Raw genomic sequence first — 25,841 nt, 5'->3', positions numbered from 1 at the left:
TCTAAATAACTGCCCTCTGAGGTGTAAAGAGCTGAGAAAAGAACATATTTATGTGGAATTGTATTAGTCACATTATACTTTTCTTGTCTCTGGAGCATAAAGTCCTATATTCACATCTCTCCTTGCAGAAGAGTTACAGGCTTCATACAGCTCACCTGGGTGCTCTTACATATAACTGTAGGCAAAAACATGTAAAGACAGACATTCTAGGTATGTCAAACCCATCACAGACACAACCAGAACATTATTTTGTAACATTCCACACACATATAAACTCAAAAGCACTGCATATACAAAAGCAGCTAATAATACTGATAACTTTTATCTGCCATCCTACCAGGTCCTTAGAAATAAATGCTACAATCAAAACTAGATTACATGAATGACATCTAGTGGACATACCCTCTCATAACAATCAACATTTTCCAAACAAAACTGTCACAAGCTTCACATAGTAAAAGCAAGCACCTGAACATTAATTAAACAATGGTCAGAACGCTCATGGATTTTTTATTTATTATTTTTTCTTCATAAACTATAAAGATAGTGAACACAGCCAAAGTTCTTAATCCTTTAAAGTACTTCCTTTGTGTTTCATTCCCCATTAACAACCAGAAAGAGCTCATCTGTCCTGCTTGTTCAATACCTTTTTCAAGGGACTGTAGTGTTTTATTAGGGTTTCTAGCTACGATGGCAACACAGTATAGGCAGGATAACTATGTCAGAAGTCACGGAGTGATAGTGCTGCACACGGATTTCTGAGTTCTCTTTCAGACTGTTTAAACATGTTTCATCTTTTGAGTGGCTGCTCTCTATAGCTATGCAACTATGAGTGTACCAACCAGGAATGGGGAGCAGCTGGACTTATTACTCACCAACCAAGAAAACCTGCACTGTAAGATCTCAGTTAGTGACAGACTTCGCTGCAGCGACCACAGTATTGTGGAGTTTGGGATCCTGCTGAGCACGACGAAGGTTAATTCCAGGACAAAGGCTTTAGATTTTAGGAGACCAGACTTCAGCTTGCTCACAGCTCAGTTCTAAGGGATCCCATGAGAAGCTTCCATGGAGAGTAAAGGGGCCGCAGAGATGCAGCTAGGAAAGCAAAAGCTCAGCCTAAGCTGACATTGGCCAAAGATGTCAAAATCTTCAAGAAAGGGTTCTTCAGATATGTTAATAACAAGCAGAAACAGAGGGATAATATTGGCCCACTATTAAACAGGAGAGATGAACTTGCCACAAACAATGGTGAAGAGGCAGAGGTCCTCAACACCTTCTTCACCTCTGTCTTTACCAGTGCTGTTGGGTCCTAGGTCATAGGAACTAAAGTCCAGGTTGATGCAGACACCAAACCACTGTCAGTGAAGGAAGAGTTGGTGTGTCAACTGTTACAGGAGCTTGACCCATGAAAATCACTGGATCCAGATGCCACCCACTCAAGGGTGTTGAGAGACCTGGTTGATGTCGTTGCAAACCCTCTCTCCATAATCTCTGAGAAGCTGTGGAGATTGGGAGACATCCCTGAAGGCTGAAGGAAGGCTAATGTTGCCTCCATCTATACGAAGGGTCCAAAGGAGGACCCAGGTTATTACAGACCCATTAACCTCACTTCAGTCCCTGGAAAGGTCATGGAGCAAATCCTCATGGGGACTGTCACAAGTCAATTGAAGCACGTGATTGGGAAAAGCCAACATGGGTTTACCAGGGGCAAATCCTGCTTGAAAAATCTGTTCATCTTCTACACTTTGAGAAAAGAAGGCTTCAGGGAGACCTTATTACAATATTCCAGTACTTAAAGGGTGGCTACCAAGAAGATGGAGATTCCCTGTTTACAAGGAGTCACATGGAAAAGACAAGGGATAATGAGCACAAGTTGCTCCTGGGGATATTCTGGTTGGACACAATAGGTAAATTTTTCACCATGAGGAAAATCAAACATTGGAATACTCTCCCAAGGGAAGTGGTAATTCCTCCACATTGGACAGTTTTAAGTCTCAGCTTGACAGGGTGCTGAGCCACCTCATATATAGTATTACCTAGAAAGATTGATCCTTGAGGTCCCTTTTAACCTGGCATTCTATGATTCTATAATATTTCTAGAAAAGGAAAATAAAATTTTACTTTTCTGTCCTGGATCTGATAAGCAGATTAGAGGAAAGCAGTGAACCACTCGCAGTCAATATCCCCTCTACGAGCCCACAGATCATTCCTTTATTCTGTTCAAACCAGCTCTAATTTGAAGAGCAATCTACTGATCAGGGCTCTGTTGCGCTGCCTTTCTTAAGAATTGCAATTTGACACGGCTATACAAATCTGTAATGTTCAGTAACCCTGCAACTTGTTTGGAGGCCAGCCATGATGCTGTAAATATTACAAACTAGATCCTTGATACCAGCAGTAGAGAAATTGAAGGAAACAATGAACAGAATACAAAAAATACAAATATGTTCACTAAATGACATTGAATATTGGTGTCCCTGTGTCCTAATCCTAGTTTCATTACAGTTCTTCTCATATGATGAGGGACAAGACACAGACTAATAATCTTGATGTACACCCAGTTTAAATGAGCATAAATGCATATACAAGTCCAAACACATAAAAGTACACATATATGAATGTTTTATGATGGACACAAAATAGTCACAATGACACTTCTCAGGAGGACATAAAAAACAGCAGTCTCAATTCGCAGCTATCATTCCATAACAATAATTGTGATTATCCATGTATATTTTGCAAACTCAAAGTATAAGACAATAAAATGTCTTGCAGGCATTGCTTAAAGTAGAAAGGTACAGGAGGATTTCTTGAGAAAGGAAAAAAAAAAAAAAAAAAAGTATCCCATTTCAAACTAAAAATGTATTTCATTTCCAGCTGAAAAGCTCCTGTGCACAGGTAAGAAGCTGTCTACTCAAATATAAGGTCAGTTTCTTTGAAGTGCTGTCTCTGTGACAGGATAGGATATATATGAATGAAGTTATAACTTCATCTCACATTATATACTGAGCATGTACCTAAAACTGCCTAAGGCAAACGTACTGATTTGGTTTCCAGACAGCTGCTCTGCTTGGGAGAGAGGCTTGACAACTCACTGCAGGATGATCACCAGAAAGCTATCAAGATAATGTTGTCACATTTGAATAACTAGAATTCATTCCTCATAAATGGGCCGATTTCTATGCAGATTCCCACAGGTGATTACTATAACTTTTCCTTGACTACAATGGCAAGGAAACAGAATCCCTACTCCAGCACTGCTTACCAAGCAGAGCCCCATCTGTGATCCCTTATAATCACAGTAACACCAAAATGTTTGCGCAGTCAGTAGTTCTTCTAGTCATACCACAACAAGACATTTCTGAAGAATATAGTAAGGAAATCCACAAATAGAATCTTGCTCAAAAACAAAGAAAGATAAAGTCCTGCAAATGATATATTTGTTTTCTTGTTTTACAGAATCCAGGATGACACAGACCTTTCTGGCTTCTCTCTTTCCTGACCGTTGTAAGATAAAGAGAGAAAGGAAGAACCTAGTTAAAAAAAAAAAAAAGACCTGTAGGTAAGTAGTTCAAGGAGATACACTAGGCCACTGAAGTATCTGGAAGATTGGGTATTAATCATATGAGTCAAGACATATATCTTGAGGGTGGCCAGACTGTTCTTTGGAATCTGAAACCATGTGTGAGAAAGCACACTTCGCTGCTGCTTGAGAGCACAAAGTTTCTACTCAGTTGATCTGTGAATACATTTAATTTTCATGTCAAATGAAAAGCAGTGATACTTCATTGCTCAGAACAATATAGAAAAGGGGGCCCTCAAGGAAGTCTAAATAACCCAGGAGACTCATATAGACAAGGTTCTTCTGTGGAATAAGCAGATTGAAATTTCTGAATTATTGACATTATTCTGTTGCCCTCTCCGTTGGAAGGAGGAAAAAAAAAAACAATTAAAAAACATTTAAAAAGTAGCAATTAAAAGTTCTGTGAGATTCTCCATAGCTGAGTTAGAAAAGTTTGTCACATCGTGCCTTTGTATGAAAGGCATCTCTGCCATATGAATCAGGTAACAACTCAATGCATGATCTGTTCCTGTGATGGGACATGAGTGACATGAGCAGTATTTACTTTGGAAGATCCCTGGAAAGGATGAAATTCTGCAAGCAAAAAGTATGAGATACAAATTCCATAAACAATGAAAATATATTTATATCTATGACTATACTCATCTTCCTGCTACCTCATGGCTTTCACTTCCTTGTGAGCTTATACTTTAGTTTTTGTAACACATCTCAACTGCAAGGCCTTTGACGCAGACAGTTTCCTCATCTGAAAGAAATTTTATGCTTATCACAACAAGAAGATGATGCTTAAAGAATGTGAGTGATGTTCTACTATAAAAAACCATTAATGTTGAGTCTGATGGGTTATAACAATACAAAGGTCAGACAACACAAAATATTATTGGTCAAAACAATAATTTCTTTCCTGTCTTGTGGTTTCAACTTCTGTGCAGAATGGTTGTGTCCTTTGCATATTCTGAAACTGTACTGAAGTATACTTGAGAAGACACTGTGAGTCCTAGGACCGAATCTGGAAGAGAAATAACATCATATACATTGACAGGGGAAGGAAGGGGTCATATCTGTAAGAGGTTGGTTTCTCAGGTTTTGAGAAGACTTCTGTCATTATGGCCCAAGAGAATACAGCCCTAAATCTTTTGCTGAAACTTTGCCTCTGAAAGTGCTGCCCAGCTCTCTGGGTGCCCGATGGCAGGGTGATAAGCTGCCAGAGGAAACATCCTGTAAACATGCTGGTTGTGGTAGTCTTTCTCAGGAGAATGGATATCCATTCCAATTGTGTCAAGTGGAAGACAAAAAAGGGAGTGTCTACATCTCGCATGTGATTCAGGCAAGACAGCACCACTTTTGAAACTACAAGAATCAGGGAAGACCTTATCACCCTAAATGAAAGGCAGTAATACAACTTTACATTTCAGCACAGTTATGTAAACCGGATGCTTTTAAGTCCCTGATTTCCTCTGGATAATCATGGAGCAGCTGTAGCTAAACAAGGTGTCTCATTATAGAAACTTGTTTTTAAAAATTGCACTAATTACACTTAAGATACATCCCAGAACTCAAGGTTTGTGTTTTAACACTTGAAACCAAGCAAACTGGGATCTGATTACATGCACTGTCACAGGAGTGACCTATTCAAACTACATTGCTCTCTGATTAAGAAGCAGATATGCTCAAAATAGAGAATTTCTTATTAAGCACTCAAAAAAAGTATTTCTGATTTGGCTTGATTAGAAATAGAGTTCTTCGTCTTTCTGGTACATTGCAAAGTTCACCTCCACTGAAAACATATGGCAAACATTTACAGACAGTTTGACGTGTACCCTGAAAGATACTGTACACTCAAAACAAGTTGAAACGCTTTTCTTTGGGTTCTGGTGATGAGCACACAGAACTGAAAACTCGGACTTTTTGAATGATGATGACACAAAGTCAGCACAATATCAGGAAATGAGAAAAACACAAAAAGACCATGAAAGTCCTTGCACACCAAACTTTACATGTCTTTTATTAAGAGCTTGTTGCTCCGGCCAGAAATAGATTTTCGAAGGTGCTACACAACATAGTAGTTTCATGAAAGAGGAAACCCAGCTGCCCAATAATGCTCAATTTTTATGTTTTGAAATAACAAGAAAAAGTAAGAAAGGTCAAACTAGAGTATGCACTCAGGGACAAATTATGCTGCTACATTTTCAGCCAAGAAGTAAGAGGGAATTCAGTGAAATTAAAGAGATATACTCAACGCTTAATTTGACCCAGAATAAATAGAGCAATTTGCAAAAATATTCAGAACAAAAATGGAATTCAGCTGAAGCTCAACTAAATAAAAGCTGCAATATCATTCAGTATACACAAGTGAATGTGTTAAACAACACTAGAACAGCTACTGTAACAACTGTAATTAAAAAAGCACTGTTAAAGTACATATTTAAGATATTTTTGACTTGTATTTTTAATTTAATTTTGGTCAGCACTCCAGCATGACTCTGATCGGATTTCTGTCACACCAAAGGATGATGGAAATTATTTAGATTTTGCCTTTTAATATCTATGAAATTATCTCTCATGTTTACCTAGTGTTCCGTGATTTAACATAGTCTGATACTTTTCAGCATGATTGCAGGCTCTGTATCACTTCAAAGCTGTAATTTACTACCAGCATGAAAACTCAAAATGCAGAAAATGAAAAAATAAAATTGAGGACATAAAAAAAGAAAAAATCCACTACCATCTCCTTTTTCTGAAATACACAGAAATTCAATTTTCTGAAATGTGATTTTTATTATTTGAACAAATTATAGTTCACTTGCACAAAGTATCTTGAAACAAACAACAAAAAAATCCATGTATTTGTAATAATCAGCACTGTGATAGTCACAGATTAGTAAGCAAAAGACAGTATTCAATAACTAGAATGAGGGATGAAAGGTTTCAGAGTTCTGATCTAAGCTATATTACAAATGAGTGATGGAAGCAACTATAAAAGCAGCACAATAGCAAGGGGCAGGGTTAATTCAAGTTTCTGAAGAGTTTTGCAGTCTAAGTATAGCTTCCATTAGCAGAGCAAAAAAAAAAAACTCTAGAAAGCATAATATACTTATGGTTACAATCAGAATTATAACCATGCTAGCTGATGGAATGTTAGCAGATGAGCCATACACACACAACTCCACCCATAGGAAAACGACCCTAATTACTGGTTTATGAACAAGAAAATACAGATTAAAAAACTCTTCATAATATTGAGGTAATATTTCTAATACCTACTACAAAAACAGCATACAGAGAAACAGGAACTGCAGTTTAGATGGGATTTAAAAAAAAAAAAAAAGTTATTTACATATTGACTACTCCAGATTAAACCAGAAGAAAGCTAAAACAATCTCCTTGAATTTTTGTATATCTGGAGAGCTGTGTATGAAAGAAAATAAAGGATACTTAATGTACGTTTTTCTTTTCATTTTGACTGTGGACAAACAAAGGCAAAAGGGCATAACAGAATGCAAGTTTCAATTATTAAGCCAAATGCATCACAGTGAAGATAAAATGTTTTGTTTAGTCAGGCTTTTGGTTTTGTTTATACAAACTTCAGACACTTCAGATGTGTTTTATACTTCCAGCATACCGAAGTTCAATAAAGGTTGCACCAAAAGGTCACATCACAGAAACACAGCAAAATGTGGATCACAGAATCATAGAATGCCAGGTTGGAAGGGACCTCAAGGATCATCTGGTTCACCCTTGCCAGGTGATACTATAGTTTATATGAGAAGGATGTTGGATGCTTGGTTACATTGGAGAGCTGGTTGTAAGAAACACGACCATAGTGCTACACAATGCCAGCCAGAGCTGTGCTGCACGACACCTGAGACAAGAATACTGCAGGACCAATCCCATCCTTGCAGAAAGAGCTGCAACATCTCCCCATCAGTCTTAAGATACTAAGATTCATTCTAGCTAATTCATAACAAGACAGCTGACTATACAGTGGTATGTACTGGAAAAAGTCTCCTAGCTCAAGTAGATGCAGCTCTTACAAAACCAGCTGATTTTAGTTTCAGACCTGAGGAGGCCTGGCTGTGACACTACCCAGTGACAGTGTTCTATGTAATAATGTAAGATTTTTGCTTCAGAGTTTCTATGGCCACAAGCAGCAAATCTTCAAATCCTACAATCACCGCCATCTTCACCACTGCGAAGAACACAATACACAGTGTTTCCCTCACTTTCCCTAAAAAGAAAGGAGATGGTAAAGAAACCGGGTGGTGTTTAGGTGCAGTTCTCCCTGATAAATGCTGGGAAATGTTCCTCACAGCATTTAAAGGACTCCAGACCAAAAATAAAATTAAGAAATCCAGGCTCTGCCTAGCTAGCTACAAACATGACTATTTGATGAGAAGTGCCAAAGATAATGACATAAAGCATGGGGTTATTAAATTAAATATAGGCCCAAGTCTCAGTCAGTTAGCATGACTTCCATCAAGTAGTCATCACAAAATGATCAGCTGGAAAAGAACAAAATTTTCTTTGTTTATGGGAAGAATTTCCCATACTAGCCAGAAGTAAGATAAAGCTTGAAGCATTTTTTTTTTCCCCTGTGCTTGTTTATATGATGAAGGTCATGTTATTTTAAGGAATTTCAACCCTTCATTACATGTAGCAGACACTGAATTCTGCTGGGGAGATCTGAGCTCTGGTTAATTCCTTTTGCCAACCTGTTGTCTCTCTGAGCCACAGTGATTTGTAGCAAAATCAATACAAAATGACAAAATATGTAGAACTCCCAGATCTTCATGGTCATTTAGATTGCTCTTGTAGCCTCAGAAGATAAAAACACCAAAATGTAAAGAATTTCAGTTTACAACTGGTACGGAAGTCAGGTAACCCTTAAAAAAAAGGTTTCCCTGTCAGGTGAGAAGCACTCAAGTCATGATGCTAGCTTTAAAGTCATCCAATTTCAGCAAACACCTTTGATCTATTTTAGTGTTCTGTTACTAATCTACTGCTGATGAAGAAACATGCAAAATGCAAAAATGACAATGAACAACAGAACCTTGTCCTACCTAGACACAGACACATTACAGACTACAGCAAGTCATGGGAAAAGTCAGTGCTCAGTCTCATAATACACAAAATCATTGATTCCAAGAGAAAAATTAAAATACTTAATGCTTTCTGCTTACCTGATATGGAACAATGCTTCCATGAGCAGTACCCCAGCGTTTTGCTTCAATTTTGAAATTAAGGTAATTAGCTGCTACATGAGTGAGACATGCAACCTGGAAATGGAGAAAAAGTAAAAGTATTCAGGAAAGCTGAAACTTCATTGACAACTTCTTTGAGATTTCTGTCTATTTTTAAGTGCTTCAGATACATAAGTTAACATATTTATGTCACAAAGTATCATTTTTATATTACATATAATGTACCCTTTTTAAATATGAAAAAATTCAGGCTACATTTATATCATGGAAGTGCTTATATAAGTACAACTCAATAAACCCAAAATTAATACGCTGTCATGTAACACCAGTAATGATAGACAAATGTAGCACATTAAACTACCTCAAGAGATATGGGAGTATTACCCTTGACATTTTACGAAATGGCCAACTGCAGCACAGAAAAAATCAGTGTCTTGTCCAAAGTCTAGTGGGAAGCATGATGGATTCGTGGGATAGAACTCACTATTTCCTGAACCTCAATCCCATGCTTAAGTCACAAAGGCTTTTTCTCAATTACAAGATTATCTTTCTGTTTTCTCCTATGCTTCTCATGTTACATGTCCAAACTATGGAAAATACTTCTAAATTCTTCAGCTCCCCACATGCTCTGTAATATTAATTAAGTGGTAAGCCTTGATAAATTATGTGCCACTAGAAGATAAGGAGAGATTTACCCAGTTATTAGTCAGACAGACAAAACTGGAAAAAGATTCATTTTGTGAAAAATATGGCATGCTAATTTAGTAACCACAATTTGAGGGACTAAATATATTTTATTTAGTAAGCACAAAGATATCTTAGGAGAAAAGAAGTGAACATTTATGATGCAGTAATGCATGAAAATCAGTGATCCTCTTATAATCAATGGGAGACTCTTTCCTCTTATTTCTTCAAGAGAATACAGTGTGTGACTATATCTGAAGCCAAGTAATATAACATAGCATTACAGTTAGCATGAGGTTATCACTGTTTCACCAGACAATATATTTGTTTTACACTGTTAACTAATTGTGCCACTTAGTGCAACTGCTTGCCTAAACAACAGGCCATATGACCACTTTTTTCAAACAGTATTATTTTCTTCATATTTCTCCCCTAGATGAAAGAAATTTGCTATGATGACCCAAGTGCTTACACTATTCTTTGTCTACTAATCAGTCTAATCTACATCAAAATCATTGCAGTAGTTAATTCAGAGTCCACCACATTCCAATATGTAAATTATATCAGAATTTCTAGAATAAGAATGCCATTTCATTTTCTTCTCCTTTCTCCATGTATGCTGAAAAGGCAATGTGAATGTGTCACTCTCACATTTAAAGCAAAGATGTAACTGTACATCATGGATTCAATTATTTAGTCCAGCAGAAAACCTAGGAAAACATGAAGCAAATAAGCATTTAACTGCTGCCAATAACTATATCCAAATATACTGACAATAAATACAACGCCTTATTCCTGAGTACTGTTGGAAAACACTTTGTAGTTGGATTTCAACTGCAGCTAATTATGGCACAGTGTCACTTCATTCAACTAAAATGTTGAACAATGTCTAGTCTGTCCTTCAATCCCCATGCAAATCTCAGCAATTAAGGAAATAGATCTGGGAAAATGTAGAAAGGACTTTTTCTTCTGGTTTGAAACTTTCCTCAGCAACACAGAACGAAACACACCATTATTACAAAGAGAGAGCCATGAGTCACATAGGTGTATTTATTAGAAACACACAACCTAGACCCATCATTCCTGCCTTTTTTCAATTTGTGGGTCACACTCCCTAGTGATATTTTTTTCTACCACAGCAAATGCTTATGCCATGATGATGAAACATTAAATGTTAGATAATCTTCTGTATTTGGGTGTAACAATACACAGCTGCTGTATTACATAAAAATTTCAGAACGTGAGATGTATCTACTTAAACAGGCTTTTACTTTTAAAGACACCAGAACAAACTGTGACACAAGCATTTAACTTTTCACACTTCTGGAAAGAAACACTCTACCAAACAACTCTAGGAATTACATGATGAATTAAAACATAGTGAAACAGAAATCCTAAAATATTGATATTAAATATAGTGGAGCCAAGATTTCATTCTGTTTGTTTGTTGATATTCTATGCTTTAGAAACAGAGCTGTGAGTTTCATAAACAAAATTCTCCACAAGAAGTTTCACAAGAAAACTTCTATCCTCAAAATATTTTTATTCATGTAGTGTTGCAAATTGCTTCAGCTTTCTCAATGAGACAAATGTAATTCCTTCAATGGTGTAACACATACACACCAAGATTTCTCCAATGCAGTTGCCCACAGTTCAAGAGGATAAAAAGAATTAAAACATAAAACTTGCTAGATATCAGCATCACAGCACTAAAGCTCTTTGCTCAAAGAGCTGTTTCAGTAGCAACAGACAACAAATGCCACGGAAGTCAGAAGTTTAGCAAAGACAGCATTTTTGGAACTAAAAGTTGCTTAGACTACATATTAAGGCCTCAGCTCAACACGATACTTAGATGGAAGAATAATTCTATTTCAGTCAATGTACCTACCGATCACTTGCTTGAATGAATATGCCTATGCACTCTGCTGAAACTGGTTTACTTACTGTTTTTTCAATCAATCACGAAGGAAAAAGGCTTTTGGCTCCCAATGACTTACTTTTCTTAGTTGCTTACCTTGTTCATAGTCAAATCAGCCAGACAAAAAAGAATTAGTAGCAGTAGTATCATCATCATCATCCAAATAAAATTATATTGACCATATCAAAGTAAGCACTTCAGTGCTTCATGTGTTATGTATAAACACACTTGGTTGAGTGAATTCTGCAGCCTTTTGGCCTTTTCATAACCACCCTCTGATGAATTCAGCAGACTTAAACAACAGTTCTCCTTCCACTGTCCCATGAAACTTCTAGACAGTCTCAGGACTACCATGCTTTTTTCCTTCTCCTCTCTTCCTGACTCTGTTCATTCCCTCTAGTGTCTCCAAAGATTTACTCTCGTTAAAAAACGCACTATCCAAAAAATCTGCATATACATTTTTTGTCCTTAATAAAGAACACAAATAATTTTATCTAACTATACCTTATGCTTGTAAGCAAACTGCTGAACTATAAGCATAAAAAAAGATATCCCAACACAACATTTCTACAGACATGATAACCCCTAGAAAAAATACTTTTAACAAAATAGGTCTGTCTCCAAATTCCCCTGTAATTCAAAACTCAGTTAATACCTCAATGCTAGAGGCACTTCTTGCAGTACAAATATCTACAGTACAATCAATCTCTCAAAATGAAGTTTTGGTACATCTGTATTAAATATTTAGTTAAGTATTTTTAAATATATATTTAAAAATGCTTTCCTGAAACCTTATAGATCCATTTCTTTCCTCCTTTAATTAAGAACTAATCTTTACCAGTAACCTTTGGACTTGCAATGTTAAAGCAGATGTAACACAATGATACAGACATGTCTGTATTCATTTGCTTGCAGACAGATCTATGCACTGTAAATACGTATTATCAAATATCTACAGATAAGAGTTTCTTTATTTCACATCAATAAAGGGAACACACACTTCAACATTCCTTTATGGTATTACTGTTGATGGCCAAATCACATATTTGCATTACTTTAACCAGAACAAAAAGAGAGCTGCATTAAGGTCTAAAAAGTTATGCTCAGCTTATGATGGAATCAGACAGATGGGAAACAAGATATTAAAAGCCACAAGGTGAGCAGACAAAGAAAAGAGACAGAATTTCAAAAGATTTTTTTCAAGATAGCACATCAAACATAATTTATTACAATGAGTTCACTGAGTCAATCAATCATTGAGATGCAAGTTCAACAAGCGTATATGAATACCAAAAGAGGGCAGGTAACTGGAAAGAGGAGAAAGCAACATTTTAATTATACTCTTTACTTTCTTCTCCCTCCAATTTTGTGTCTGCTTTCCTGCCACAAGGCTTTCACTCTTAGCCAATTTTTTTTTTCTTCTCATTCTTTGTTTAATTTTTCCTAAATTAAGCATGTAGACTGTCTTTTAGGAACTTTTTGACATCAGCATTTTACAGCAGCACAGATAACTTATTTTACACTATACTATTGAACTAGTAACCCAAATACTAATTTATAAAAATTGTAGTGCCTTCTATTGTGCAAAGGCCAATAATCTTCCACTTACACATTTTCCATAGTCCCGGTGACACGGAAAAAATTTCTTCATATGTGAAAAATTTGACCATATGACCACAGTTCTCAATTGCTGTACACTAACAAAATTCTCTTAAATTAAATCATAGGATCATACAATCATTAAGGTTGGAAGGGATCTTAAAGATCATCAAGTTCCAACCCCCCTGCCATGAGCAGGGAACCCTATCACTAGATCAGGCTGCACAAAACCTCGTCCAACCTGGCCTTAGAAATCTCCAGGGATGGGGCATCAACAACCTCCCTGGGCAACCCATTCCAGTTCCTCACCACCCCTAGAGTGAAGAATTTCTTCCTAATATCTAACCTAAATCTCCCCTCTCTCAGTTTAAAACCATTACCCCTTGTCCTATCACTATCTTCTCTGATGAAAAGTCCCCCCAGCTTTCTTGTAGTCCCTTCAGATACTGGAAGGCTGCTATAAGGTCTCCCTGGAGCCTTATCTTCTCTAGGCTGAACAGCCCCAACTCTCTCAGCCTGTCTCCAGCCCTTTGATCATCTTGGTGGCCTTTCTCTGGACCCTTTCCAACAGGTCTATATCTTTCTTGTGCTGATGGCACCAGAGCTGTACACAGTACTCCAGATGGGGTCTCACCAGAGCAGAGCAGACGGGCAGAATCACCTCCCTGGCCCTGCTGGCCACACTTCTTTTGATGCAGCCCAGGATGTGTTTGGCTCTCTGGGCTCCAGCACACACTGGTGGCTCGGGTCGAGCTTCTCTTCTACTACCACCCCCAAGTCCTTCTCCTCAGGACTGCTCTCCAGCCATTCTCCCCCCAGCCTGTATTTGTGCCTGGGGTTGTGCTGACCCAGGTGCAGGACCTTGCACTTGGCCTTGTTGAACTTCATGAGGTTGCCATTGGCCCACCTCTCCAGCCTGTCCAGGTCCCTCTGATCCTATACTGGTATTTACCTCCTGATTGATTTTTCTGGTTTATATGTTTTTCTCTTTCCATGTTGCAGTAAATAGTTTGACACTAATAAAGCAACATTCAAGTTTGATTAATTTTGCTTGTGCACTTATCCCACCGCCGTTCTTCTCATGTGTATATTTGTATTGAAGCTGCTCCCACATGTGCATAGGGTGACCCTCAACTCTCAATTCTTGAGTACTTTTTTGTTTAAAAAAAATCAAAACAAAACCCTTCTCTCTCTACCAAGAAAGTCCCACTCCACTTAGAAGAAACTCCCACACTTACAGTTGAAGTCTAATTATGTGTAGCCACAATGTTTAATGAGAGTAGCAATAAGCTATTAGTCTGCAATCACCTCACTGCTGCTATGGACAGTGCATGCATGTTTTATGTTACATCCTAAGCATTGACCCAACTGGTTCAGCACGTCACACTGCACCACAATGAAAGGTGCCGTTCTACCAGTTTCTAGGCAGGCGACTGCATGTCAGACTCGTGCAAGAATGAACTGGGCAGCAGGAACCACAGTCTCCCACAGACGTGAGACAACTACCACAATTCAAGGCAGCCCATTCCACAGGGGCCCAGCAGGAAGCCACAGACTTCCCACAAAGTTGTCAACAAACATCACCTTATGTCTGGGCACATAAGGGCCTCACATCTAGCCTGGACTTGAAAGCTCTGCTGGAGCTAAAAATCATCTCAAGAGTGCCACATACTCACAGGCCAGGCAGGCAACCCCACCTGCAAGTACACAGCAAAGCCACTGCCCACAAAGAAGCAAGATTTTACAAACTCCTCAGTGGTGTACCTATATCCGTGAAAGGTAGCAGATCCGACCTCCTCCAGAATTCACAACTATTGTCCCATAATCCTCCTCCACATAGTTTTTTCCCTCCCCTTCAAGAGCCAGTAGTATTGCAGCTGCTTTCAAGCAGTGCTCTGCAGACCAGCAAATTCCATGAATGACTTTGAAGAGGTCTGCAAAAGCTAAGAGGTCTAAAAAAGCAAGACTACTATCACGTAGGCCAAGACTCATTATTAAAGAGTCTACACCCGGTTTAGAAAATGTCTGTGGTCACATTATGAACACTTTGCTCTGAGGAAAAAGTGTTTTCTTCCCAGTGACGCTGATTTATTTTAATGAGAACCGGCAGGAAGTGATCATGAATTCAAAAGAAAACTCCTTGTATTGAAGCATCAGCAAATGGTATAATCCCAGACACAAATACAATATTGCAAAGACAAAATCAAATCCTTAATGACAAATAACTACAATTTTAGAACAGGTCTCATTCTAGGGTCTTCCAAATAGACATTTAAGCAGATATTCAATTCTGTGGCAGTAATCACACCCAGCTTGTGGGACTTGCTGATTAAAGTTACCCACTTAATCAAATAGCACAAAGCATATCACACACTCTCAGAAAGTATGTGCTAGGAGATGCATAATGAGCTAGAAAAAAAAAAATTAAAAATACATGCAATGAGAAAACCAGTGGTAATGTATTTGAAAACCCTGTCTTGAAGACAGAATCTCACAGGGCAAGAAAGCTGAAGAGAGCAAAACAGACTTTAAAGTGCAAAATTATGTAGATACTTTTTTAGTATGAAAATGATGACTGAAAACAACTTTTGCTGTATAAAAAAAAAGTTTAGAAAACAAATATAGAGAAGCTAAGGAATCTTCAAATTAAAAAGCATTTGTATAGCAGAGAACTGCTGAGTTCAGTGAAATGCAACAACAAAAAGAACTGATCTACAACTTTTTTTTCTAATGAGCTATTTAGAGCTTATAAACCAGAATGAACAGTTCTGTGCTTCCCACAGAATGGAGATCATCTCCTGATTAAGACCCATTTAATATTACCGTTATCAAAGACTGATGCAACTAACAGATCTAGTACTTGAAATTTCATATATATATATATATATAAAAAATATATATTATTGACGAAAATAAAACAGTAATAGGCTTTTTCTGTAACTGTAAAAATCATACTATTTCAATAAGTGAAAAATTCCTCTTTCAGCTTCATATCACAGGAATGGCTCTAAGGAATCCATCACTTAAAAAAAAATCTATAAAAGAAAATATTCAAGTTAAAAAACCCCACAAAACTCCAAAGTTAGCTTGTAAACTGTGTAAGATCTTAGTGCACTTACATACAAAGCTTAATCATATGGCTCTATACAATTTTTCAATCAAACTTCTGACTCACTCAATTAGTAGGTACTTATTAAATATTTCCTTATAATTTCATCAAGAATACAAAGCCAAAACACTCCCTTCTATTTCTCAGAGGGTCCCTACCAGCCTTTGTACACATCATATGTTATCCACATTGCACCTCCTGCCACCCTGAGTTCCTTTGAAAAGGCACTTCCCTGAAACCAGGCCGATTCATCTGCCAGATTTCAAGTTTCCACTCCAAAGAATGAAGGCACAGAGTTTCCCAGAAGAAAAAAAAAAAAACAACCCATCAACGTATTTTTCCATAACTTGTTCCTGGAAACAGATGTATCATTTTAATAGTAACTTTGAAAACTAAGCTCTTTTTGGCAATTCCATGACATGGAACAGTCTGCCAAAACAGTTAAAACTTTGGCAAAGTTCTAAAAACTAAAATCATACACCAGTAACAGACTTATCAGACAACCTTAACTATAAGTGACATCTCTAAATCAAGTCTCTATCTTCGCTGAAACAAGAATATATATCCACTGAAACATTAAACAAATTCCACTCCATGTCTTCACACAGGCTTACTAAGCCCAGGCAAAATTCAACTTACAAAAGGTTTCTTCTGCTACTTTTTACACAGTTTTTTTTTAATACTAGAACACATTTTCTTTTATTATTCTTTAATTATAGTCTCTCCCACCAATAACCTATGCATTTAATATGAATTACAACTTCCCTGCTTTTTAATTCTATGTAATAATGCCTGGTTTTATTTCATAGATTGTTTAGGAAACAGAATCATAGAATGGTTTGGGTTGGAAGAGACCTTAAAGATAATCTAATTCCAACCCCACTGCACTAGTGGGGACACCTCCCAATAGACCAGGTTGCTCAAAGCCCCATCCAACCTGCCCTTGAACACTCCCCTCTTCCATTTGAAAGCCATACTCCTTGTCCTATCACTACAGGTCCTTGTAAAAAAAGTCCCTCCCCAGCTTTGCTGTAGGCCCCCTTCAGGTACTGGAAGGCCCCTATAAGGTCTCCCTGCAGCCTTCTCTTCTCCAAGATGAACTACCTCAACTGTCTCAGCCTGTCTTGGTAGGAGATGTGCTCCAGCCCTCTGTCATCTTTGTGGCCCTCCTCTGGACTCGCTCGAAAAGCACCATGTCCTTCCTGTGTTGGGGTCTCCACAACTGGACACAGTATTCCAGGTGGGGTCTTATAAGAGCGGAGTAGAGGGGGAGAATCACCTCCCTTGACCTGCTGGCCACACTTCTTTTGATGCAGCTCAGGACACACTTGGCTTTCTGGGCTGCAAGAGCACATTGCTGGCTCATGTTGAGCTTCTCATCCATGATCACCACCAAGTCCTTTTCCTCAGGGCTGTTCTCAATCTGTTCTCTGCCCAACCTGTGTTTGTGCTTGGGATTGCCCTGGCACATGTGCAGGACCATGCACTCGGTCTTGTTGAACTTCATGCAGTTTGCACAGACCCACCTATCAAGCCTGTTAAGGTCCCTCTGGATAGCATCCCTTCCCTCCAGTACATCAACCACACCACACAGCTTGGTGTCATCAGCTAACAAGGATGTTAAACAGCTGACAAAGATCTTAAACAGTGCCAGTCCCAATACTGACCCAATACTGATGAGAGGAACACCACTCATCACTGGTCTCCATTTTGACATTGAACTATTGACCACTACTCATTGAGTGCAACCATCCAGTCAAGTCCTTATCTGAGTAGTTAATTATTAAGAGTGGTCCATTTGTCAAGTCCATGCCTCTACAGTTTAGAGACAACGATGTCGAGTGGGACCGTGTCAAATGTTTTGCACAAGTCCAGGCAAATAACGTCAGTTGTTCTTCCCTTATCCACCAATTCTGTAACCCCACTGTAGAAGGCCACCAAATTTGTCAGGCAGGATTTGCCCCTAGTGAAGCCGTGCTGGCTGTCACTAGTCACCTCCTTATTATCTATCTGCCTCAGCATAGTTTCCAGGACGATCTGTTCCATAATCTTCCCAGGCACAAAGGTAAGGCTGACTGGCCTGTAGTTCCCTGGGTCTTCCTTTTTCCCCTTTTAAAAAATGGAGTTTATGTTTCCCCTTTTCCAGTCAGTGGAAAATTCACTGGACGACCATGACTTCTCAAATATGATAGCACAGATCAAAAGTGGCTTGTATTCATACAAAGAACCACAAGCAAAACACAGAACAATTTGAGTTTTAAAACGGTAGCTGTATTTGACAGCTGAGAATAAAAAGAGCAAAATCCACAAATAAAATCCAGACATTTTGCTCATATGAAAATTAATTAGCAGTGAGGACAGGCATCAGAATAACTATAGCAGTATTCCTTGTTATTTGCAATAGGGTAGTCTCCAGAGGCTCCAATTCAGATGCTATGTACACTTTGTGAAGGATTCTGTTGTTTTATTTAGTAAGTAACAAGGTTGCTTTTCCATGGAAAGCTGCCAACATCCAAAAGAAACTGTATTAAACCACTTATTGATTTTGATCTTATTATTAGAAACAGTGCCGTTTACAATGAAAATATGTCTATACCTAACCATTCACAGCACTCATCTTTTTCTCTCCACATTTATCAGCATTTATACTTGCAGACAAAAAAAAGAATCTTAAGCGTTTTCGGCTGTTCCTGACAATGTCCTTTTCATCTTATCTGTGAAGAACTGCACCTCCACAAAAATAATAGTAGTTTCAAAAGATTTTTAGGGGTTTTATTTAATACACAGGGAGGCACATAAAGAAATGAGCCATGTCTATTCAGCTGGGTGAAAAATGTACAAATATTCCACCCGTTATTATCACAGCCAAATCTCCTCTGGTCATAACAGTATTTTCTCAGCAGAACAACACTGGTAGTAGTTGTAACACTGAAAGATCTCTGGACGTGCACTATAGGGATGACACACGAAACAAATCCAAACAATTGAATGAAATGTTTTAAATAGGACATTTTACAATGCACAAGAATATATTCCTGTGCCTCTGCAGTGTTAATGTACACACACCGTTTGGTCATCTGCAATGCCTTTTTAAGCACTTTAATGCTGTCCACCATGCAGATGTGTTTCATCTACTGAGTTGTTAAACAGCAGATAAGTCAGAGAAATGTAGTCCCAAGTTCCATTTGATTTGAAAAATGAATGGGTTAGTATTACCAATGAGTCTGGAGTCAAAATATGGTACTTCTCCCTGATAATGCATTTTGAATACTGACAACAAATTTGAAAATTATTCTCTGAAGAAGCAAGTTTTTCTCTAAGTGATCTATAAAATATTTAAATAGTACCACGAAAAAACAAAATGTTATATCACAGAGAAAGCTTTAGTGAAAACAGTGTCCCATACAAATTATGAGAGAAATCTAGTACTACAAATATTCATTCCAAAGAAGGCAAAACATTTTTAGAATTCATGGAACTTTGACTTTAAGACAGTTTAATGGATACCTGTTTTTGAAGTCCTAAACTGGATTCTGAACACATTTTTTTATAGCTTTCACTACAATATAATAAGTAACTAATTTTGACCTCTGGCCTAATTACATGCCCCTAGTCTCAAGAGTTTGCAATTTAATTGATAAGCCAGAAACAATACCATGCTGAATACTACAAACAAGGAGAAACACATAGTCATGGCAACAGAACCCAAGCAGACCAAAAAGAAGTCATTAGTTCCACCTTTTTTTATAATCTACAGAGAAATTTCAAGTCAGAGCTATCTCACTATAAGAAGGACATTGAGGTGCTGGAGCATGTCCTGAGAAGGGCAACAAAGATGGTGAAGGGTCTAGAGAACAAGTCATACAAGGAGTGACTGAAGGAACTGGGGATGTTGAGTGTGGAGAAAAGGAGGCTGAGGGGAGACCTCGTTGCCCTCTACAACTACCTGAAAGGAGGTTGTAGGGAGGTGGGTGTTGGCCTCTTCTCCTAAGTAAATACTGACAGGATCAAAGCAAATGGCCTGAAGTTGCAGCAGGGGAGGTTCAAATTGGATATTAGGAAAAATTTCTATACTGAAAGAGTGGTCAGGCACTGGAACAGCCTGCCCAGGGAGGTGGTGGAGTCACCATCCCTGTAGGTATTCAAGAAAATTGTAGACGTGGCACTTCAGGGCACACTCCAGTGGCTGAGGTTGTGGGGGGTTTTGTGGGTGTTTTTTGGTGGAGTGTATGTGGCTGTTTGTGCTTGTTTGGGTTAGGAGTTTTTTGTGCTGATGGTTAGACTCAGTGATCTCAGAGGTCCTTTCCAACCATGACGATTCTATGACTGTGATCTGAGGTGATCAAGCCAAGTAGTGTTAAAACCTTAGCTAGCATTCCACCAACATACTCATAAATGCCATACTTAAGGTTTATTAGATTTCCAGAGGTTTGACAGCACATAAAAATCAGTTGTTTTGCTAACCTAAAATTTTCCATTACACAACACTGAAACCTCTTCCATCAAATTACAGCCCTTTTCTTTGCTACTTACATAAATAAATAGCACATCAGGTGTTGAAAGGTCCTATCCAAATTTGAACAAGTTACAGAATGACTTCTGAAGGCTTCTATGAGTTTAGAGGGAAGGGTGAGTTTTTGGGGTACACTAAAAATGCTCTGGGGTACACGAGTTGCTTGAATTATTCTCATTTCTTTTGAACTATCCAGATTACCATTCTTCCCCTAATACTTAGCACAATCCCAAATTATAATCTGCTGTAATAAACTAAAAGAAAAATCTTGATTCCATTTCCAGAATTACACCCTTATTCAAAGGCCATACAAATAATAAACTCATTAAAAGAATTGTCTTCCTTTGTCTTCAAACTCCCTCCCTCACCCACTCCAGGTAGCCATTTTCTTTTTTTCTATGAAATAAAGGGGCATATTTTTTCTGTCTCCTTCCTAGTCTTTCTCTAATTGATGACAGAGGTAGCTCAACACAGGAAAATGAAGCTGCCACACATTCAGGCTTACTTTCATTAGCACAACAATAGTCACAAAGACAAAAAGACACAAAATTCACTGTCAGCAGCTAAAGAAGAAATTCTCAAGCAATCTGGGCATGTACTCTGTTTCCAGAGTAAAGAAAGCCACTAAATAAATCCAAGATTCAGTTGGAGTATGATCTACCAACGATCTTTTGATAACTAATAATTAGAAATCACAACACACATTCCACAGAGGCCAATATTAAGTTGGGTTACTGTCATGTCAGTATGGTCTTCTGGTCTATTCAATAAAAATCTGGCTACTTAAAACTCTGAGGGACAAGTTCCATCCCTAGTTATACTGATGTCCTCAATGGAAATTATTAATACTAGACAAGAAAAGTATATAATTTATACAGACAATACTAGACAATGCACAGTATATATTTAAATAATTGTTAATATTAATTCAGAATTTATTACCTTTCCTTATTAGAGCTATGCAGTGAAAAAGACATCTCCATACAGTGCATACACTATTTTTTATCATGATGGAGATTAAGAATACAATGCTTTGCAAAGATGTTGCTTTATAAGCTTGTAAAAAAAGAACCACTTATTCAAACCATACTCAAGACAACTGTGTCACAGTCCTCCTAGTCAGCCTCTGAAATCACCAGCAGCAATGACCTCTTAAAAAGCCCGTTTTCTTTCTGTCTTCAGTCAACTTGCAACTCTCAGTTAGCAAGCAGAAGAGCAACAAGATACAGTCAAGACATCTGGACCATATGTGACTTCCAAGACTGACATGTCTCACATAACTTACTGCTAAGGGATCCTATGATGCCATATATATCCAACAGGCAGTAAAAGACATCATGAAAGCCCTGAATAGCACGCCCTAAAAGCACCTTAAATGTATAAACGTGAAACACAGTCATCTTGGGGAAAAAGCAATGCAGAAATAAAAAACTAAGTTTCTAAACCTCACCATTATCTCAGTAAACTAACTGCCAAACTAAAGCACAAAGGTGGAACAAAGAAAATAATTTATACCAATTTGCTGGGTTTTTTTAGGGTCACTTCAAAATTTTGAGAAGTTTGCTATGGCAAATACAAGCTAAAACATAGTAATCAGAAGCAGAGAAGTGTCTGATGAACAATCATACAATCCAAATAATATTGACCACATTTTCCTGTCTATGGATTCTGGGGAAAAACTACACTCCAAAAGTGCAGAAATGTTAAATGTAAATTACTTCTTGCAGATTTTCAATTCCAGAGAAACCAACTTATTACAGTATTTCTTGGAGCCTGGTTGTAATTAAATACAGGAAGGATTTTAAAACTTCCAAGAGATTTTTTTTTTTAAGCCACAACAGAAGAAAAGGCACAATTGTATAATTGGAACCAAATCCAAAACCCACTTCCTTCTTATTTACTAGCATCATCTAAAGGATACTATTTAGATGCTGAAAGGTCTGGAGCTGACAACTGTAAATCATCTAAAAGTAAAAAAATTCAAAGGAATTGTATGACATGGGTTAAAAGTTTATAGATGAGAGATATAGAAAGTTAGTGCTCACTGTAAAACCACATCCTAGTGGTCACCATATCTCTCTTGTCAATAAAATCCTAGAATTCTATTTTTCTTGTGGGGAAAGAAATGCTCTTTGGTAGTAATATGCTGCTATAAAGCTATAGGGCAAAAAGTTAGATATATAGAATTAGAAAGGACGACATCTTTTTAAGATGTTCTAAAAATAACATTCCTTTAGAGAACAAAATTTCACTTCTCAGTGAAACTTACTTAGTTAAATACTAAATAAGTTATTGATACTGAGTTATAAATAACTATTATTATATACTACTAAATAACTACTCGTATAGATATAAGTTATTAGTATTAAATAACTTATTTAGTTAAATACTAAACAAATTTGTCAGTCACTAGGACATCTCTTTAAAAAGCTTTAGATCGTTTCTGTTGCCAGATGAGCTCCATTCAATGCTCTTTGTCATTAGCATATCTTTCCAGGAAATTAACATCAAAAGCATCCTCCAGCCTTTCCCACAAAAAATTTGAAAATCTTCTTGCATTTCTATAGTGCATGCAGAAAAGTGACAGCACAGACATAGAGGGACATGTACATGCTAGAGTTTTTGCTATAAAATAAACAAAGCTGTTTTCAGGGATTTCTAATTTCCAAGTGCTTTAATAGAGTAACTGTAACCCCTTTTAACTCCCAGATTTTTTTTTTACTTTATGACATAGCTGATTCATCAATACTGCCCAATAAACACATATGTATAGGGCAGCTTCACAATTCTGAGTTCAGATGAAGGGATGGATAAAATGTGCAAACATGCTGCTACATTAGCTCAGTCAGAAATACTGACAAAAGCCAAAAGCTTTATACAGGTCCTGCTATCATAACACTATTAATAAGAGGATGGTTCAGTAGCACTTTTGTTTTACATACAGAAAAAAAATCCTTTTTTCTCGCTAGCAATTACTACACTCCAGTGAAACACTGAAGAAAAAGTTATCATGATGCATCTGTTTGAGCTCTAGATATCACCATTAATCAACTGCAACAAGAACCTAACAAAAGGTCTACAACTTTCAGTTCCTTATTTGTTTGGCAGCATCTGTGAGAGACTTCAAAAGGCCATTCTTTTTAAACATTCATCACATGAGGAAGAGCTAGCTTCAGATATTTAAGCTTGGTATGTAAAACCATAATCCCTTTGAAAGCATGGATCTTTCAAGAACCTGATCGTATCACAGTAATTGTCTAACTTTCCTCCAAAAAAAACCAACCAAAACATTACCACCAGAAGTACTACAAGATTTTTAGATTTGTTCTACTCATTTTTAGTACACTCACCCTTACAGACTCCTGAGTAACTACCAGTTTTGCAAAAATAAAAAAATTAACCAGAAAAACTAGATGTTTTCAGAGAGACTCAGCTGTCATTACATTTGTCTACATTAATTTTTAACACTTTTTTTAATGGGATTAAACATTGTTTTATTTTTGGCAGCCCAGCACCTCATCCATAAATATTAGTAAATGTTCTCATAATTGTCTTGGGCCAACACCCTTAAGTTAATTTGGACTGAAGTAAAAGGGTTATCTAAAACAAAATTGCTGTTTTCTCAAGAACAGCTTATAAGCATACTCTATTTCAAAATACCGACGTGTTTCAGTTTAATTTACCCAACATTAAAGTAAATAAAAACACTTCTTTTTCAATAAGAGTGTGCATGTATGGAATTGCTTCTTAAGAACTTTTAGATAACTATAATCTGATAACAAGCGTGGAATGAGTTAATGTTTTTTAAATCACTAAACTGTCCCTTCACCATTCAGTACCTCTTCAGCTAAGCACACAGAAATCAAACACCACATAACATGCTTTGTTCACTGATATCTATTCAAGTCTTCATTCCCTTCCTTGTGTTTTCCAGTGAGTGGCCTAAAGGGGAATGATGTGGAACTTCAGATGGAAGTCTTGCAGTATGAGAACACCTTTGTGCATAGCCAAATCTATCCTAACCAAGGAAAAAGACACTAAAGACATGAGATGACAAAGTAAGATGAAATAAGAGTTACAGAAATGTCTGATTTTAACTCTTCTTACTTTTAGCATTTGATAAACTATCAAATAATAATGAAGGCTCAATTTAAAAAGCCAAATAACTCCCAAAATTAATAGAAATTACCATAAGTCCCTTTATTAAAATTAGAAATTTAAGAGATCAAGGAGAAGCTGCCATAATGCAAAGCACTATGTTACCTTAAATAAATAAAAAAAAAAAGTTTTAAAAAATACCTTCCATATATATACACAAAACATTTACTACAAGTTTAACATACATTTAAATTTTTTTTTTCTAAATTTACTACATTTATCCTCATATTTAAATGGACTTCCTGTTTTCCAACTTGTACCTTTTACCCCTCATTCTGACACTGGGAACTACTGAGAAGAGCCTGTCTCCACCCTCCTTGCACCCACCCTTTAGATACTTACAGGAATTAATAAGGTCTCCCCTCAGCCTTCTCTTCTCCAGGCTAAAGAGTCCCATTTTTCTCGGCCTTTCCTCGTAAGAGAGATGCTCCAATCCCCCTATCATCTTTGTCACCCTCTTCTAGACTCTCTCCAGTAGCTCCCCATCTCTCTTCAACTGTGGAGCCCAGAACTGGATGCAGTGTTCCAGATGTAGCCTCACCACAGCAGAGTAGAGGGGGAGAATGACCTCCATCAACCTACTGGCCACACTCTTCTTCATGCAACCTAAGATTCCATTGGCCTTCCTGGCAGCAAGGGCACATTGCTGGCTCGTGCATAATTTACTGTCTACCAGGACTCCTTCATCCTTCTCCTCCAAACTACTTTCCAGCAGGTCCACCCCTAACCTATATTGGTGCTTGGGATTCTTTCTTCCCAGGTGCAGGACCCTACACTTGCTCTTACTGAACCTCATGAGGTTCTTCTCTGCCCAACTCTCCAGCCTGTCCAGGTCATGCTGAACGGCAGCACAGGCTTCTGGAATGTCAGCCACCCCCCTCCCACTTTTATATCATCAGCAAACTTGCTGAGGATACACTCTGTCACCTCGTTTAGATCACTGATGAACACGTTGAACAAGGCTGGACCAAGTATTGATCCCTTGGAGACACCACTGGTTACTGCCCTCCAACTCTATGCTGATCTGTTGAGCACCACCCTCTGAGATCTGTCACACAGCCAGCTCTCAATCCACC

At 37.7% G+C, this 25,841-nt stretch overlaps 1 protein-coding gene across 6 annotated transcripts in view; it reads right to left on the bottom strand.

The window, feature by feature from the left end:
* SUGCT (succinyl-CoA:glutarate-CoA transferase) overlaps window positions 1-25,841 on the bottom strand; it is a 323,003-nt gene that overhangs the window by 245,478 nt on the left and 51,684 nt on the right. For all 6 annotated transcript variants that reach the window (XM_051610119.1, XM_051610122.1, XM_051610123.1 and 3 more), the window contains one exon: window positions 8,764-8,859. In XM_051610119.1, the coding sequence (XP_051466079.1) occupies window positions 8,764-8,859 (96 nt within the window). The remainder of the gene's footprint in view (window positions 1-8,763; window positions 8,860-25,841) is intronic.

The sequence above is a fragment of the Apus apus genome, chromosome 2 (genome assembly GCF_020740795.1).
Source record: "Apus apus isolate bApuApu2 chromosome 2, bApuApu2.pri.cur, whole genome shotgun sequence".
Taxonomy (NCBI): domain Eukaryota; kingdom Metazoa; phylum Chordata; class Aves; order Apodiformes; family Apodidae; genus Apus; species Apus apus.
This window is presented reverse-complemented; position numbering and strand designations above follow the sequence as displayed.